Raw genomic sequence first — 17,259 nt, forward strand, 5'->3', positions numbered from 1 at the left:
TGTGACAAAACCATTAATTATTCATATTTATTATTTATTTTTATTATTTATTTTTATACTTTAGGAAATGGGTTCAAATTGTATACAGTACACTGCTTTTTATGCCACTGTCTTCTATTCCTTGTGCGTCAAATAAGTACATTCACGTGAGCTATTTCTTGCTCATGGGGACAGTTTTAGACTCGCTAAACACCCATAAACCTCTAGAATTTCGAATTTAGTCTTCTATACGACAGAAAAACCCAGACATTTGTCCACACTCTTAACTCCTCTCAAATACCTAATTTATTCACATGTATTCTCAATATTTTTTGTATATTCTCATATTTCCTAGTAGGGGAAACCACATCTCTTTTCTCACAAGCTATCACACAAACGCTTTTATCTTATTGTGAAGTGGAACATTAAGATATATGTTCTTTTAAGATGCTACAGTTTCCCAGAATAGAGTCCCCCTTTCATTTTGAACACTGCTACTATGGTAGTGTGGTTTTCCACTATCTGGTGAGATGTCTTCACACTAGGTGTCATGTCCGTTTTAGTGTGTACAACTTTTACACAATCCCTGTGCTTGGCTGGTTATGAGACCATCTTGAAAGTTATTAGAAGTCGTTAATGAAAGAACCTTAACGATGTGGTCAAACGCCGCTGAAATTGAAAGGTCTCTTGCTATAAGGAGTTAAATCAAACCGGTCACTTGGGTGGGTGGATGGGGTGGGTTTAATTTAGGGTTTATTTTCTCATTTGTTTTTTGCTTTGTTTTTACTGAACATCATGTGAAAATGTGTTGGATGTGCACTGATGATGCAATTGTTATTTGTCCAATGCTGTTTATTCTGCCTATTTGCTTGAACATACTATACAATGAAAACAATGTATCTAAAAAGTCCTTAATGAGAGAATAGTCTTGCTTGTACCCACTTGTGGAAGTGTGTGTGTGAGTGCTTTAGTACACTAAAATAGTACACTAACTGCCCCCTTTCCTCATGTCTATAGAATTGTGCAATGATAGAATTTGTTCAGGTTGATAATGTTGTTCATGTCCATCTTCGGTAGTTTCCTTGGCTTCAATGTGGATACGGTGGGGGACCTGAGTTTCCTGCTAAAAGCAGTGTCCTATAGGGAGAGGGTTCTACAGCGCAGCCTAGCAACCAGACTCTACAACAAGGTCAGTCCATCACCCAGTCCATCTCATCTAAAGGCATTGACTACAATAAGAGAAGTCCAACAACAGAAATGTTAAAGGCATGAATTTACTATTTAGCACCAGATTGTCAAACGTCTGTTTGATGTTGATACAGCTAGGTGTAAATTGATTCACAGTTGATTTTGGAAAAGTTTGATCAAGACTTTATGAACTCTTAATGAAGCCTTGTATTGCTCTGTCCATTGTCTCCTGCAGGTAGAGAAGAAAAGAGAGGAGTTCTTTGATGCCTGGAACTCCTGTCTTCATCATGTGACCGGCCTGGCCTTAGCACACATACACAGAGGTGGGTAGACTACAGCCTACCCTGGTCCTGGAGAGTTACAGGTGGGTAGACTACAGCCTACCCTGGTCCTGGAGAGTTACCGGTTGGGTAGACTACAGCCTACCCTGGTCCTGGAGAGTTACCGGTTGGGTAGACTACAGCCTACCCTGGTCCTGGAGAGTTACCGGTTGGGTAGACTACAGCCTACCCTGGTTCTTGAGAGTTACTGGTTGGGTAGACTACAGCCTACCCTGGTCCTGGAGAGTTACCGGTTGGGTAGACTACAGCCTACCCTGGTCCTGGAGAGTTACCGGTTGGGTAGACTACAGCCTACCCTGGTTCTTGAGAGTTACCGGTTGGGTAGACTACAGCCTACCCTGGTCCTGGAGAGTTACCGGTTGGGTAGACTACAGCCTACCCTGGTTCTTGAGAGTTACTGGTTGGGTAGACTACAGCCTACCCTGGTCCTGGAGAGTTACAGGGTGTGCACTGTGCAGGCTTTTTCCTCCGGCCTAGCATTAACATATGATTCAGCTGCGCATCGAGACTAGTTGATTAGTTTAGATATTACTGCACTGTTGGAGCTAGAAACACAAACATTTCGCTACACCCGCAATAACATCTGCTAAACACGTGTATGTGACAAATACGATTTGATTAGTTGAATCATATGTGCATTTTTGTAACTCTCCTTGGCGTTAAGTAGATGAACGCATATAGTGGTCATTACGTACGAAAAGTAAGATAGCAGAATCTGTATTTGTGTACTAAAACTGTGTGCATAAGTGTAGGGGTTTGTGTGTTTGTGTTTTGAACTAGTGGGTCTATGTAAAGACACCACTGTCTCTTAAAGACCATAACCTTTCCCTTCTCTCACTTTCATCCCACACACACACACACACACACACACACACACACACACACACACACACACACACACACACACACACACACACACACACACACACACACACACACACACACACACACACACAAGCAAACACAAACTCCCAGGCACACACAAACTCACAAACTCACAGGCACACACACGGGCACACACACACACAAGCAGTCTTACAACCTTAACCAGCCGCAAGGTACTAAAGAGCACAAAGGTGTCTGATGTTTGAAAGCTAAGAGCGGTCTGGAGGCTGACTGATACATAGAGGCACCCACAGAGTGAAAGGGTTTTGTTGTCATATTCCATTCCTTAGCAATATAATGCCTTTGCCCTACAGTTTTGACAGGACTTGAAAAAAAGTTTCCTAAATTGCAGTGAAGTTGCATAGTAGTTGTCTCTTGGTGGTGCAGTAGCACAGTGTGATGGCCTTGACGTGGGTTAGTGCGTATACCTAGTATCACTATGACTAGATGTCATGGTCCTCTAATAATGTGGGTGTAGGTGTAGGTTTCCCCACCACAATTGGCCGACCGACACATATTGATTCTGAACAGGGATTCAGTTCTATGTTATTTACACAAGATTCATATTCAGATACTTTTGTGGGTGCAACATGTGTTTTCCTCAGCACTTTCTTAAGGGTGTTTATTGTTCATAAATTGTTAAGATTTATTTAGTCGATCATCACATTCTTATTCATTATCTACTGACTATAATTCATTATGTGCATATGGTATCCTGTTTTGTATTACAGTAAGGCAAAGCAACGAACAGTAAAAGAGAACCCAATATTTCATTACATTTCCATTAAATATTGTTCTGTGTGACTGTCACTGCATTGAGGCTGAACAATAGTGACCCACTGCCTAGCTGGGTAATAGCACTGTTTGCTTAGACTCACTGTTTTTTTGTTTGTTTCCATAGTAACTCTGGAGCAGTTTGCTCTGGCCGTTCAAGAGTGCCCAGTCGAAGAAGACCACACCTTGCTAACGAAGGTATGTGTGAAACCAGTTTTCCACTCTTCTGTCTCTCACCGTTCAATAGGAAACCATAAGCTCTGCTTTTGAGTCATCAGTTAGGTCCTATGGAAAGTTCTCAGAAACAACACGTTGAACACGTTTCATGAGTTCCTTACAAGGTAATAATGTGATAAGTCCTCATATGAACCTACTGTATAACCTAATCACACCTGTCCCGTTCACATTTTGTGTTTTTACGAAGAATACAATTTGAGAATGCAAAAGTCTTAAAATGATCTGTTTCCTATAATTCTTACTTGTCCTCGTAAAAAACATGTTGAGAGAACAGTAACATTCTCACTTAATACCCTATGCAGTAGAATTTTTATTTGTATACATTTTCTGCATTACTGTACCATCAGTGTTTCCCCTAGGAATTTAGTGGTGGCAAGGGTAGCGAAGGGGGGTGTATTGCTACCAGCGTTAGTGCAAAGAAATGCTAGCTGTTCCCATAGCCTTCCAGTCATTGAGCCCACGACTATCCATTTAAAAGCGCGTCTCGGCAGAAATACAGTACCAGTCAAAAGATTGGACACACCTACTCATTCAAGGGTTTTTCTTTATTTGTACTATTTTCTACAAATCTATGAAATAACACATATGGAATCATGTAGTAACCAAAAAAGTGTGAAGCAAATCAAAATATATTTTAGATTCGTCAAAGTAGCCACCATTTGCCTTGATGATAGCTTTGCACACTATTGGCATTCACTCAATCAGCTTCACCTGGAATGCTTTTCCAACAGTCTTGAAGGAGTTCCCACATATGCTAAGCACTTGTTGGCTGCTTTTCCTTCACTCTGCGGTGCAACTCATCCCAAACCATCTCAATTGGGTTGAGGTCGGGTGATTGTGGAGGCCAGGTCATCTAATGCAGCACTCCATCACTCTCTTTCTTGGTCAAATAGCCCTTACACAGCCTGGAGGTGTGTTGGGTCATTGTCCTATTGAAAAACAAATGATAGTCCCACTAGGCACAAACCAAATGCAATGGTGTGTCGCTGAAGAATGCTGTGGTAGCCATGCTAGTTAAGTGTACCTTGAATTCTAAATAAATCCCCGACAGTGTCACCAGCAAAGCATCCCCTCACCATCACACCACCTCCTCCATGCTTCACAGTGGGAACTACACATGCAGAGAGCATCAGTTCACCTACTCTGCGTCTCACAAAGACACGGCGGTTGGAACCAAAAATCTCAAATTTGAACTCATCAGACCAAAGGACAGATTTCCACCGGTCTAATGACCATTGCTCGTATTTCTTGCCCCAAGCAAGTCTCTTCTTATTATTGGTGTCCTTTAGTAGTGGTTTCTTTGCAGCAATTCGACCATGAAGGCCTGATTCACACAGTCTCCTCTGAACTGTTGATGTTGAGATGTGTCTGTTACTTGAACTGTGTGAAGCATTTATTTGGGCTGCAATTTCTGAGGCTGGTAACTCTAATGAACGTACCCTCTGCAGCAGAGGTAACTCTGGGTCTTCCTTTCCTGTGGCGGTCCTCATGAGAGCCAGTTTCATCATAGCGCTTGATGGTTTTTGCAACTGCCGTTGAAGAAACTTTCAAAGATCTTGAAATGTTCTGGATTGACTGACCTTCACGTCTTAAAGTAATGATAGACTGTCATTTCTTTTTGCTTATTTGAGCTGTTCTTGCCATAATATGGACTTGGTATTTTACCAAATAGGGCTGTCTTCGGTATACCACCCCTACCTTGTCACAACACAACTGATTGGCTCAAACGCATTAAGAAGGAAAGAAATTCCACAAATGTACTTTTAACAAGGCACACCTGTTAATTGAAATGCATTCCAGGTGACTACCTCATGAAGCTAGTTGATAGAATGCCAAGAGTGTACAAAGCTGTCAAGACAAAGGGTGGCTACTTGTGAAATATATTTGGATTTGTTTAACACTTTTTTTTGGTTACTACATGATTCCATGTGTGTAATTTTGTAACGTCAGGAGAATGATGGGTGTGGAGTCAGGCGCAGGTGGAGAGCAGAAGTTTCACGGGAAAAAACGCTTTAATGTCCACAGTAAACAGGAACAGGTACAAAAATGGGTGAAGCCAAAACACAGGCGCAAACACAACCCAAAGACCACTGTTACATAAACCGGACAGCAAAAACGCAAAATCAACAATACACCTCCTACGTACAATAACAACAAGCCAAACACAAGCGGGCTAAACGAACTTTAATAGTACCCACCCCAAAAACCCAACAAGGAACAGGTGAAACAAATTAGACAAAAACAAACGAAAAGGAAAAAGGGATCGGTGATATTCGTGACAAATTTGATAGTTTTGATGTCTTTTGATGTACAATGTAGAAAATTAGTAAAGAATAAAGCAAAACCCTTGAATGAGTAGCTGTGTCCTGTCAAAACTGTGTCCTGGAAAGCTGTGTCCTGGAAAATCAAAAGAAATCAGCCAAGACCTCAGATAAAAAATTGTAGACCGCCACAAGTCTGGTTCATCATTGGGAGCAATTTCCAAACGCCTGAAGGTACCACGTTCATCTGTACAAACAATAGTAAGCAAGTATAAACACCATGGGACCATGCAGCTGTCATACCGCTCAGGAAGGTGACACGTTCTGTCTCCTAGAGATGAATGTACTTTGGTGCGAAAAGTGCAAATCAATCCCAGAACAACAGCAAAGGACCTTGTGAAGATGCTGGAGGAACCATTTACAAAAGTATCTATATCCACAGTAAAACGAGTCCTATATCGACATAACCTGAAAGGCCGCTCAGCAAGGAAGAAGCCACTGCTCCAAAACCGCCATAAAAAAGCCAGACTATGGTTTGCAACTGCACATGGGGACAAAGATCGTACTTTTTGGAGAAATGTCCTCTGGTCTGATGAAACAAAATAGAACTGTTTGGCCATAATGACCATCGTTATGTTTGGAGGAAAAAATAGTAGGCTTGCAAGCCGAAGAACACCATCCCAACTGTGAAGCACGGGCATGGGAGCATCATGTTGTGGGAGTGCTTTGCTGCAGGAGGGACTGGTGCACTTCACAAAATAGATGGCATCATGACGAAGGAAAATTATATGGATATATTGAAGCAACATCTCAAGACATCAGTCAGGAAGTTAAAGCTTGGTCGCAAATGGGTCTTCCAAATGGACAATGACCCCAGGCATACTTCCAAAGTTGTGGCAAAATGGCTTAAGGACAACAAAGTCAAGGTATTGGAGTGGCCATCACAAAGCCCTGACCTCAATCCTATAGAAAATGTGTGGGCAGAACTGAAAAAGCGTGTGCGAGCAAGGAGGCCTACAAACCTGACTCAGTTACACCAGCTCTGTCAGGAGGAATGGGCCAAAATTCACCCGACTTATTGTGGGAAGCTTGTGGAAGGCTACCCGAAACGTTTGACCCAAGTTAAACAATTTAAAGGCAATGCTACCAAATACTAATTGAATGTATGTAAACTTCTGACCCACTGAGAACTTTCTACTATTATTCTGACATTTCACATTCTTAAAATAAAGTGGTGATCCTAACTGACCTAAGACAGGGAATTGTTACTTGGAATAAATGTCAGGAATTGTGAAAAACAGATTTTTTAAATGTATTTGGCTAAGGTGTATGTAAATTTCCGACTTCAATTGTAACTCTGGATCTTCCTTTCCTGTGGCGGTCCTCATGAGAGCCAGTTTCATCATAGCGCTTGATGGTTTTTGCGACTACACTTGAAGAAACTTTCAAAGTTCTTGACATTTTCCGGATTGACTGACCTTCATGTCTCAAAGTAATGATGGACTGTCGTTTCTCTTTGCTTATTTGAGCTGTTCTTGCCATAATATGGACTTGGTCTTTTACCAAATAGGGCTGTCTTCTGTATACCACCCCTACCTTGTCACAACACAACTGATTGGCTCAAACGCATTAAGAAGTAAAGAAATTCCACAAATGAACTTAACAAGGCACACCTGTTAATTGAAATGCATTCCAGTTTACTATCTCATGAAGCTGGTTGAGAAAATGCCAAGAGTGTGCAAAGCTGTCATCAAGGCAAAGGTTGGCTGCTTTGAAGAATCTCAAATATAAAATATTTTTGGATTTGTTGAACACTTTTTTGGTTACGACATGATTCCATATTTGTTATTTCATAGTTTTGATGTCTTCACTATTATTCTACAATGTAGAAAATAGTAAAAAATAAAGCAAAACCCTTGGTTTTGGTGTGTCCAAACTTTGGACTGGTACTGTATATAAAAAACATTACCTCATATTTTTTTGCAGTGGTGGAAACAGTTTAGTGGGCTATCGCTGCTAAATGTAATATAGGGAAGCTCTGACCATCATGCAGTGTGAGTCAGCTGTCCCTCTGCCACGTGTGTGGGTTCAGCTGCGATTCCCTTTCACTGCCTTCAGAAATTATTCATACCCCTTGACTTATTCCACATTTGTTTTGTTACAGCCTGAATTTAAAATAGACTTAATATCATTTTTTGTCTCACGTTGCAGATAGTTGTATGTGTGGGTTACAGAGATGAGGTAGTCATTCAAAAATCATGTAAACACTATTATTGCACACAGAGTGAGTTCATGCAACTTATTATGCACATTTTCACTCCTGAACTTATTTAGGCTTGTCATAACAAAGGGATTGAATACTTACTGACTCAAGACATTTCAGCTTTGCATTTGTAATTCATTTGTAAATATTTCTAAAAACATAATTCCACTTTAACATTATGGGGTATTGTGTGTGACACAAAATGTAAATGTCATCCATTTTAAATTCAGGCTGTAACACAACAAAATGTGGAAAAAGTCAAGGGGTGTGAATACTTTTTGAAGGCACTGTATATCTGCATCAAGCATAGTGTCAGCTGCTCCTAGTATACAACCTACACAGCTATCTACCCATCCTGTATGTGGTCGATTACTTTGCTGCTTTGCCTTAGCCGGGCTGCCTTGAGTCCTGCATAGGCAGATAAGCCCCTTTCTGTGGGTACTATCAAGGTCTCTCCCCTGTACCTCTGTATCTCTAAATGTATGTTATGGGCTGCATTAAGGTCATACTTCATTTTAGGATGGAAAACACCCTCTACTGCTCTTAAAATATCATACGTTTTCAAGATGGTAAGTTTTTGTTTTTGTGTGATGCCTCTGGTTGCATGTGAACTACTCAGATCAACACACGTTTGGTTTCAGTGTTAGAACATTGTGTAGAACAGACAGGTTGGGCATGGTGGATGACGTCTGTATACAGCTGGTGCTTATGGTGCTTTCAAGACAACTCGGAACCTCCGAGTTGAAATATGTGTAGATTTTTTTCTCTCCATATAGCTTCCTGTTGGTTGAATCTGATCATTTCCAAGAGGGAAACTCTGAGCTCATCTTTCTACAATGAGTTTCCAAGTCTGACATTTCTGAGTTTCCAAGTTCCGAGTTGTCTTGAACGCGGCATTAGCTATTGAAGCAGAAGCTGACGGATGTCATACCTGCGGTCTGTTCAATGAGCCAAGCGTTGGAAATGTTCACATTCCAACACTGCTTAAGGGCAATTACATAGGCTCAGATTTTTCATTTTAAAATCTATACCAAACAAAAACCATTGATTTCAAAGTTTAACAAACCATAGAACTCTATGCACAATGACTATGACTACTTTTAACAATTTCCACTGAAATCTTTACAAACTTTTCATCTGCACAGTTTTTCCAGTAAATGTTTTAAATTGATTTACTGTGTAAATTATTTACTGTGCAGAGTTTTATGGCTTGTTAAACTGAAGTGAAATTCTGTTACCATGGAATTGCCCTTAAGCATCTCAGCATTGACAACAAGACTACTTGGAAAACACCAGTAATTCAAAAAGCAAAATAGTTTTTTACGGTGATATTCATACACCTTGCATGCAGTAAGCAAAAACATTAAAGCACATACAGAAACCAGAGCTGTGGTGGATTGATGATGACCCTGTTAGCATAATAGGGATCAAATCTGAGCAGTGTTCGAACTGTGTGAGTAGACTAAAAAGTTCCTCCATTGACTCTCAGTGGAATTAAATCGTTGTGCTTCTAACAGGCCTAACAGTTTACTGCTTGCAAACGCCAACGGTCGCATCTGCTCGACCAATCGTGTGATTACCACAATAACATGGTTTGTGCTGTTCATATCACTCAACCCTTTTATTTTGGGTCAGACAGATATGGCCGTAATGTTGGGATACACACGGCATGTCATCAGGGTCCTTTTACACATTAGAGCATGACTGGGACTGAGGCTAATATTGTAAACCAATATGATGTAGCAAGGCTGTGTCCAGAAAGCCTGACTGTAATCTGACCTCATAGAAACTTGGAGGTCATAATGTAGGTCCCATAGTAAGTACATACCCTATGTTAAACTACATGGTTAGCACCTTACATGATACATACATCGAGCGCACAGCCATGCAATCTCCATAGACAAACATTGTCAATAGAATGACCTTACTGAAGAGCTCAGGGACTTTCAAAGTGACACCGTCATAGGATGCCACCTTTCCAACAAGTCAGTTCGTCAAATTTCTGCTAGAGCTGCCCTGGTCGACTGTATGTGCTGTTATCGTGAAGTGGAAACGTCTAGGAGCAACAACGGCTCAGCCGCGAATTGGTAGACCACACAAACTCACAGAACTGGACCGCCGAGTGCTGAAACGCATCGCGTGTAAAAATCATCTATCCATGGTTGCAACACTCACTACCGAGTTCCAAACTGCCTCTGGAAGCAACATGAGCACAATAACTGTTTGTCGGGAGCTTCATGAAATGGGTTTCCATGGCAGAGCAACCGTACACAAGCCTAAGGTCACCACGCACAATGCCAAGCGTCGGCTGGAGTGGTATAAAGCTCGCCGCCATTGGACTCTGGAGCAGTGGAAACGCGTTCTCTGGAGTAATGAATCACGCTTCACCATCTGGCAGTCTGACAGACGAATCTGGGTTTGGCGGATGCCAGGAGAACACTACCTGCCCGAATGCTGGTGCCAACTGTAAAGTTTGGTGGAGGAGGAATAATGGTCTGGGGCTGTTTTTCATGGTTTGGGCTAGGCCCTTTAGTTCCAGTGAAGAGAAATCTTAATGCTACAGCATACAATGACAATCTAGACAATTATTTGCTTTCAACTTTGTGGCAACAGTTTAGGGAAGGCCCTTTCTTGTTTCAGCATGACAATTCCCCCGTGTATAAAGCGAGGTCCATACAGAGGTCCATGGATTGTCGAGATCGGTGTGTAAGAACTTCACTGGCCTGCACAGAGCCCTGACCTCAACCCCATCAAACACCTTTGGGATGAATTGGAACGCCATCTGCGAGCCAGGCCTAATCACCCAACATCAGTGCCCGACCTCACTAATGCTTTTGGGGCTGAATGGAAGCAAGTCCCCACAGCAATGTTCCAACATCTAGTGGAAAATCTTCCCAGAAGAGTGGAGGCTGTTATAGCAGCAAGGGTGGGGGGGGGGGGATCAACTCCATATTAATTCCCATGATTTTGAAATGAGATGTTCGACGAGCAGGTCCACGTACTTTTGGTCATGTAGTGTATATTGGCGGTCCTATCTGATTTGAATATGGCTCAAATGTAGCCTTCCTATGCCGTTCTTATAGTCAGTGCTGTGTTGTGGTTTTAGTCAGTTTCAGATTGCTCCAAGCAATGTTGCTTACAAGGTCAGACATCCAATCTGATGTCAAATAATCTCTGATGGCCCCACGATGCTCTAATACTTACCATGTAGACCTGCCTTTAAAGAGCATTTTGGGAGGACTGTTCTCGATAAGAAACTTAATAACCTGGCGATAAGTTTCTGTCCAGCCCTTTTTGCCAGGTTACCAGTTTTGCATAATAGGAAGAGAGTGGGAACAGAGAGAGAGGCCCGACACTTCCGTGTGCCATTCACACAGCAATGTCAACACAATGTCATAATGGGCCAGACCTCATATTTGACGAGAGCTGCCACAAACATCTCTCGTCCTCATTTACCACAATAAATCAAACACACACCAGGAAATTAGCATTCAGTTCACTCAAGTAAGAAAGTTGCCAATAATGAAACATTTCTGGTTACGAACCATAGTTTATGGACCGTGTAGTTCCTTGTGGAGTGATGTAACATAAATCGTAGTAGCATCTGTCAACAGACTGTGGGATGCGACAACTAACGGGGAACTTAGTTCCTATACGCAGATTTTTCGTCACTGATCATTTGGAAAAATTACGATTTCTGTGTTAATGTTAAAGAGTCTGGTTCACAATGTTTTACTGTCACTTTTGTCACATGAGAAAATAAAAAAATGTCTGAGTTATCTATTGGAATCTCGAAATGACTACGATTTTTTTGGTCGGCCTATTCATTATGGAGATGGTAGGAATCTATTTTGAAACCATTGCTTCGTGTATTGAACCAAATGGAATCATATGATGTAGCATCATTTGGAATCTGTGTCTGACTTTTTGTTTTTAGAAATAAAAATGTTTTCTTTTAACATTTTAAGTAGAAGCATGTAAGTGGCCGTAGGGAGCACCAATGTCTGACCAATTGTCTGACCTAGCGCCTGGAGACAAAAGTCAGACCCAGATTCCGAATGATGCTACATCATATGATTCTATTACTCTGTTCCACACGCATGGTTACAAAATTGTTATGAATTGCAACCACTCTAAACAGATATCATATCAATAGTATTTATTTAATTTGATAGATTGAGTTTGATGTCTACTGATTGCCTCATCTTCGCCCAGTTATGTTTTATGCCAGCTCTTAGATTTATGTGTATATGTACTGAACAAACACCATTTATCTGAGGACGTGCAATGTTACACACATTTCTTGGTGAAGATTAGAATTCAATAACTCCCATGAATAATCCAGTATAAATAGTTATAAATACGTTTCAATGCTTAAAAAGGTTTGTTTTTATATACTGGAATGCTAATTTAATATGTACTCTACTTATCAATAGTTTATTCATTACATTGTAAAGTGAAGCCAGTGATTTGAACCCAACATCTGAATACAAGGACATGTGATATTAAAAAAATCAGAGTTATGTTTAATGTGATGACACATAGTTGGAAATCACCTTTTTTGAGGACTCAGTATACTTTACAATGGGAATAAGAAGGAAGTTCAATGGTGATTCTTAATTTAAGTTTTGGTCAACAGAAACTGTGAGTGAACAACACACCAACTGTTTATCAGAGTAATTATCTAGTGGACACCTTCTTGATGTCTATCCAACGAAGCCTTAGGTGTTTCCACAATGTTGTTGATGCTCCCCTAAAATGTTGTTGCTAGGATGTTTTCCCCCATATTACTTAACTTGTACAATTACACATTGAATCAACTCTCGTCAATATTTATTTTCAAAGGAATTACTCTAGGCTGTAGGGCAGTTCAAACTCTCCCTGATACAGCCTTTGTCTGTTGTATAAGCACAGAGAGCCTCAAGTGTCCCTGAAGCTTCTCTCCATGTGACTCTTGTGCATCAATGAAACACTACATCTTATGCAACAAACAAATCAATCAATACAGCTTGTTGGACAGTACAGAAGCAGCAACAGTGACACAGCTGTTCTCATACAAAAGAGCTTTTACTGGGGTCCTTGAGTTTCATCCTACTAAATTAGTATTACTGTTCCCCACCAAAACCATAGAGGAAAAAACCATTGCTCATTGCAGATACTGTGACTGCTTGTCCATTGTGCAGACCATTAAACTACAGCAATGCACAGTTAGGTTTTCACAATGCACCTGTCACAGTTCACCAGTTACAGTGCCTTCGGAAAGTATTCAGACCCCTTGACTTTTTCCACATTTTGTTACATTACAGCCTTGTTCAAAAATTGATTAAATAAAAAGAAATCCTCTACACACAATACCGCATAATGGCAAAGCAAAAACAGTTTTTTAGACATTTTTGCTAATTTAGTCCAAATAAAAAACAGAAATACCTTATTTACATAAGTATTCAGACCCTTGACCTCAGGTGCATCCTCGTCATGTTTCTACAACTTGATTGGAGTCCACCTGTGGTAAATTCAATTGATTGGACATGATTTGGAAAGGCACACACCTGTCTATGTAAGGTCCCACAGTTGACAGTGCATGTCAGAGCAAAAACCAAGCCATGAAGTTGAAAGAATTGTCTGTAGAGTTCCGAGACAGGATTGTGTCGCGGCACAGATCTGGGGAGGGGTACCAAAATACGTCTGCAGCATTGAAGGTCCCCAAGAACACAGTGGCTTCCATCATTCTTAAATGGAAGAAGTTTGGAACCACAAAGACTCCATCCTAGAGCTGGCCAACCGGCCAAACTGAGCAATCGGGGAGAAGGGCCTTGGTCAGGGAGGTGACCAAGAATCCGATGGTCACTCTGACAGAGCTCCAGGGTTCCTCTGTGGAGATGGGAGAACCTTCCAGAAGGACAACCATCTCTGCAGCACTCCACCAAGCAGACCTTTATGGTAGAGTGGCCAGACAGAAGCTACTCCTCAGTAAAAGGCACATGACAGCCCACTTGGCATTTGCCAAAAGGCACCTAAAGGCTCTCAGACCATGAGAAACAAGATTCTCTGGTCTGATGAAACCAAGCCTGAACTCTTTGGCCTAAATTCCAAGCGTCACGTCTGGATGAAACCTGGCACCATCCCTACGGTGAAGCATGGTGGTGGCAGCATCATGTTGTGTGGATGTTATTCAGAGGCAGGGCCTGGGAGACTAGTCAGGATCGAGGCAAACATGAACGGAGCAAAGTACAGAGACATCCTTGATGAAAACCTGCTCCAGAGCGCTCACGACCTCAGACTGGGGCAAAGGTTCACCTTCCAACAGGACAACGACCCTAAACACACAGCCAAGACAACACAGAAGTGGCTTCGGGACAAGTCTCTGAATGTCCTTGAGTGACCCAGCCAGAGCCCAGACTTGAACCCGATCTAACATCTCTGGGGAGACCTGAAAATAGCTGTGCAGCAACGTTCCCCATTCAACCTAACAGAGCTTGAGAGGATCTGCAGAGAAGAATGGGAGAAACTCCCCAAATACAGGTGTGCCAAGCTTGTAGCGTTATACCCAAGAAGACTCGATGCTGTAATTGCTGCTTCAACAAAGTACTGAGTAAAGGGTCTGAATACTATTTCAGTTATGGGGTATTGTGTATAGATTGATGTGGGGGGAAAAAGATTGAATACATTTTAGAATAAGGCTGTAACGTAACAAAATGTGGAAAAAGTCATAGGCTCTGAATACTTTCCGAAGGTATTGTATATACATCTCACTCAAGTATTGGAAGTGCAGTGTCACACATCTGATGTACGGATGTTGACATTGCTAGTGATATCAAATGCATTGTATTTCTCATACATATCACATGCTGAGTATGCTCTGGGTGACAGCTTCTGTGTGGAGAGATATGCTTGACTTTTAATGATGGCAGTGGCACTGTGACATGACATTGGAAAATCAGCTGTTCATATCAAGCCTTAATGGGAAACTCAATTAGGTTAGGGGGCTATAAAAAAAAATCCATGATTTCTTAATCCAGCCCTGCAGGTGCTCGCATCTGTAGCATTTTGGAAGGAGAGGGGACATTTGGGTCATAGCCTTGCCTGAAACTTGCAGAGAGTTTCCGTATGGGGGGGGGGGGGGGGGGGGGATTTTACAGTTCCAGTTAGTATTTTTCTCTTAACATCTCCCCCAGAACTTAATCGAGCATCAGACGCAATTAGGCAAGATTTTAGTTCTGGGTTTCCGAGATGATGGACTGTGTGGTCATGTTGGGTTTCGACTACTCTCACTCAGTGGGCATCCCTTCACTAGCCGGACCGTGTGAACCAAGGAAATGAGCAAAGCTGACGAAACGTGATAAACCTCCTGAACTGTGTTCTTTATTTAGAGGTCAATGGTCTTGTTTGGTTCTCAGTGGAGAGCTGTGTCCACAGTGTAGAGTTGAGGGGCTGCTATCTCTCTCTTTCTTTCTTTCTCTCTCTCTTTCTTTCTCTCTCCTGTCTCTCTCTCTCTCTTTCTCTGTCTATTTTCCACTCCTCTCTTTTGATCTTCTGTGGCGGTTTGCTGTCATCACCATCACCTCTGAAGAGACAAGATATTAGACCACCCGTTTCTGTTTTTCCATTTCCTTCATGGTCCTCAGAATACACAGTACCAGCTCTGACCTGACAGGAACAAACATGTTATTCTAAAACAATAACCGGATGCGTAGTCAGAAACAAGTGTGTGTGTGTGTGTGTGTGTGTGTGTGTGTGTGTGTGTGTGTGTGTGTGTGTGTGTGTGTGTGTGTGTGTGTGTGTGTGTGTGTGTGTGTGTGTGTGTGTGTGTGTGTGTGTGTGTGTGTGTGTGTGTGTGTGTGTGGTGCATTAAGCTGGGGGCCTCTGTGTTTAACTGATATAATGCGATAGTCGTATTACCTAGTTGCATTTCGCAATTGAAACTCTATTGTTAAATCAAATATCCCTTTTGTCTTCATTCGAACAACTGATGTGCACAACTTGTGTGTTACTATAGATGATGTTCTCATCCACAGGCTTTTCGTTGTGCTAGCAGGTAGAACGTGACATTTCGCTATGACATATTTTTACCATTGCTTGATTGTCTTTCTATGCTTCTCCTTAGTTCTGTCTCCTCCATGGCACCAGTCTGGTGTACCAGGAGAGAGCCTGGTATCTAGAGCATCACTACCTGACCCCCGCCACCAGCCGACAAATACGCACCCAGGTAAGATATCTGCCATATAGAATAGACTGCATGCATATGTTCTTGTATGTCTTCCTTCTATGTGTGTGTACCCACGTGGAGGGATAAACAGTGATTAGTCAGTTCTTGAATTTCCCCGAAGTCTTGCTGTTGTACCGTCAGGGAACAACTGTGAAAAATGCTAACTTCAGATGGATAATTAGCATTGGTCAAAAACAAGAACCCCACTTCCATAGCCCCTTGTATTACCACTGTTATTCCAGTTGTTCACAGCTAGCTGTGATCAAACAGCAGTGTTTATGACGAGGGCTATCCCACCCTGCAGAGCACGTCGGAGCCGATAAGTAGGGGGAGTCGACACCACTGTGCTAGCATCTAACCAGCAGGTGCTCAGGCTATGAGTTTACACCTCCAGAGGAACAAAATGGCTGCTGCTCGCTGTGTCAATACCCCTCATTACTGTCAGAGCGGCCACTGGGAACAGTCATATCTGAGGAGACAGTTATTTAGCATGGTGCTGGACTAGATCATTGGAACAGATGAAAATATCACTTGTAGAACCTGAACAAAGTTAGTAAGAAAAGTGTACAGATGTAGGACCTTAATAGTTTGCATCCACAGAAAATGTGAATTATTATGTGGATTAAAATGAATGGACCTTTTTGTAGAGGTTGATTTTCATAAGGGAAAATCAAGTTGATATAACACATTTTAGAAGCCTTTTTAAACCTCAATACACTACAAGGAAGGTTCTCCTGCAACAGGGTCATCAAATGAAGATCCTACATCTGTTAGTAGAGAGAATTATATATATCTCAGAATTGAAGTGGTAGGCTGTGTTCAGACATTTACACAGGCTTGGTTCCCACACTCCTTATGTCAGGTATCTATATTTAACTTGTGTTATTATGTAACGAGCCAATCTGCTGTACCTTCCATTTCCTGCATATCTAAGCCTCATATCCTCATCTCTCATAGGTGAGTTCCTCTGAAGGTGGAGTGAGAGTCACTGAAAAACAGAACAGATAAGAGTGACTGTCTTTGCTTATCACCACACAGGCAGCAGTATTAAACAGGCTATGCAAATGCCCATGCCCACCGGTCCTGGCTAGAAGGGATACAGCTTTTGATGTCAAAAGTATAATT

At 41.7% G+C, this 17,259-nt stretch overlaps 1 protein-coding gene across 3 annotated transcripts in view; it reads left to right on the forward strand.

Annotated features, from left to right (window-relative positions):
- acoxl (acyl-CoA oxidase-like) overlaps positions 1 to 17,259 on the forward strand; it is a 47,207-nt gene that overhangs the window by 25,377 nt on the left and 4,571 nt on the right. For all 3 annotated transcript variants that reach the window (XM_071380093.1, XM_071380092.1, XM_071380094.1), the window contains 4 exons: positions 1,057 to 1,168; positions 1,403 to 1,490; positions 3,295 to 3,365; positions 16,033 to 16,134. In XM_071380093.1, coding sequence (XP_071236194.1) covers positions 1,057 to 1,168; positions 1,403 to 1,490; positions 3,295 to 3,365; positions 16,033 to 16,134 — 373 coding nt within the window. The remainder of the gene's footprint in view (positions 1 to 1,056; positions 1,169 to 1,402; positions 1,491 to 3,294; positions 3,366 to 16,032; positions 16,135 to 17,259) is intronic.

The sequence above is a fragment of the Salvelinus alpinus genome, chromosome 32, assembly GCF_045679555.1.
Source record: "Salvelinus alpinus chromosome 32, SLU_Salpinus.1, whole genome shotgun sequence".
Lineage (NCBI taxonomy): Eukaryota > Metazoa > Chordata > Actinopteri > Salmoniformes > Salmonidae > Salvelinus > Salvelinus alpinus.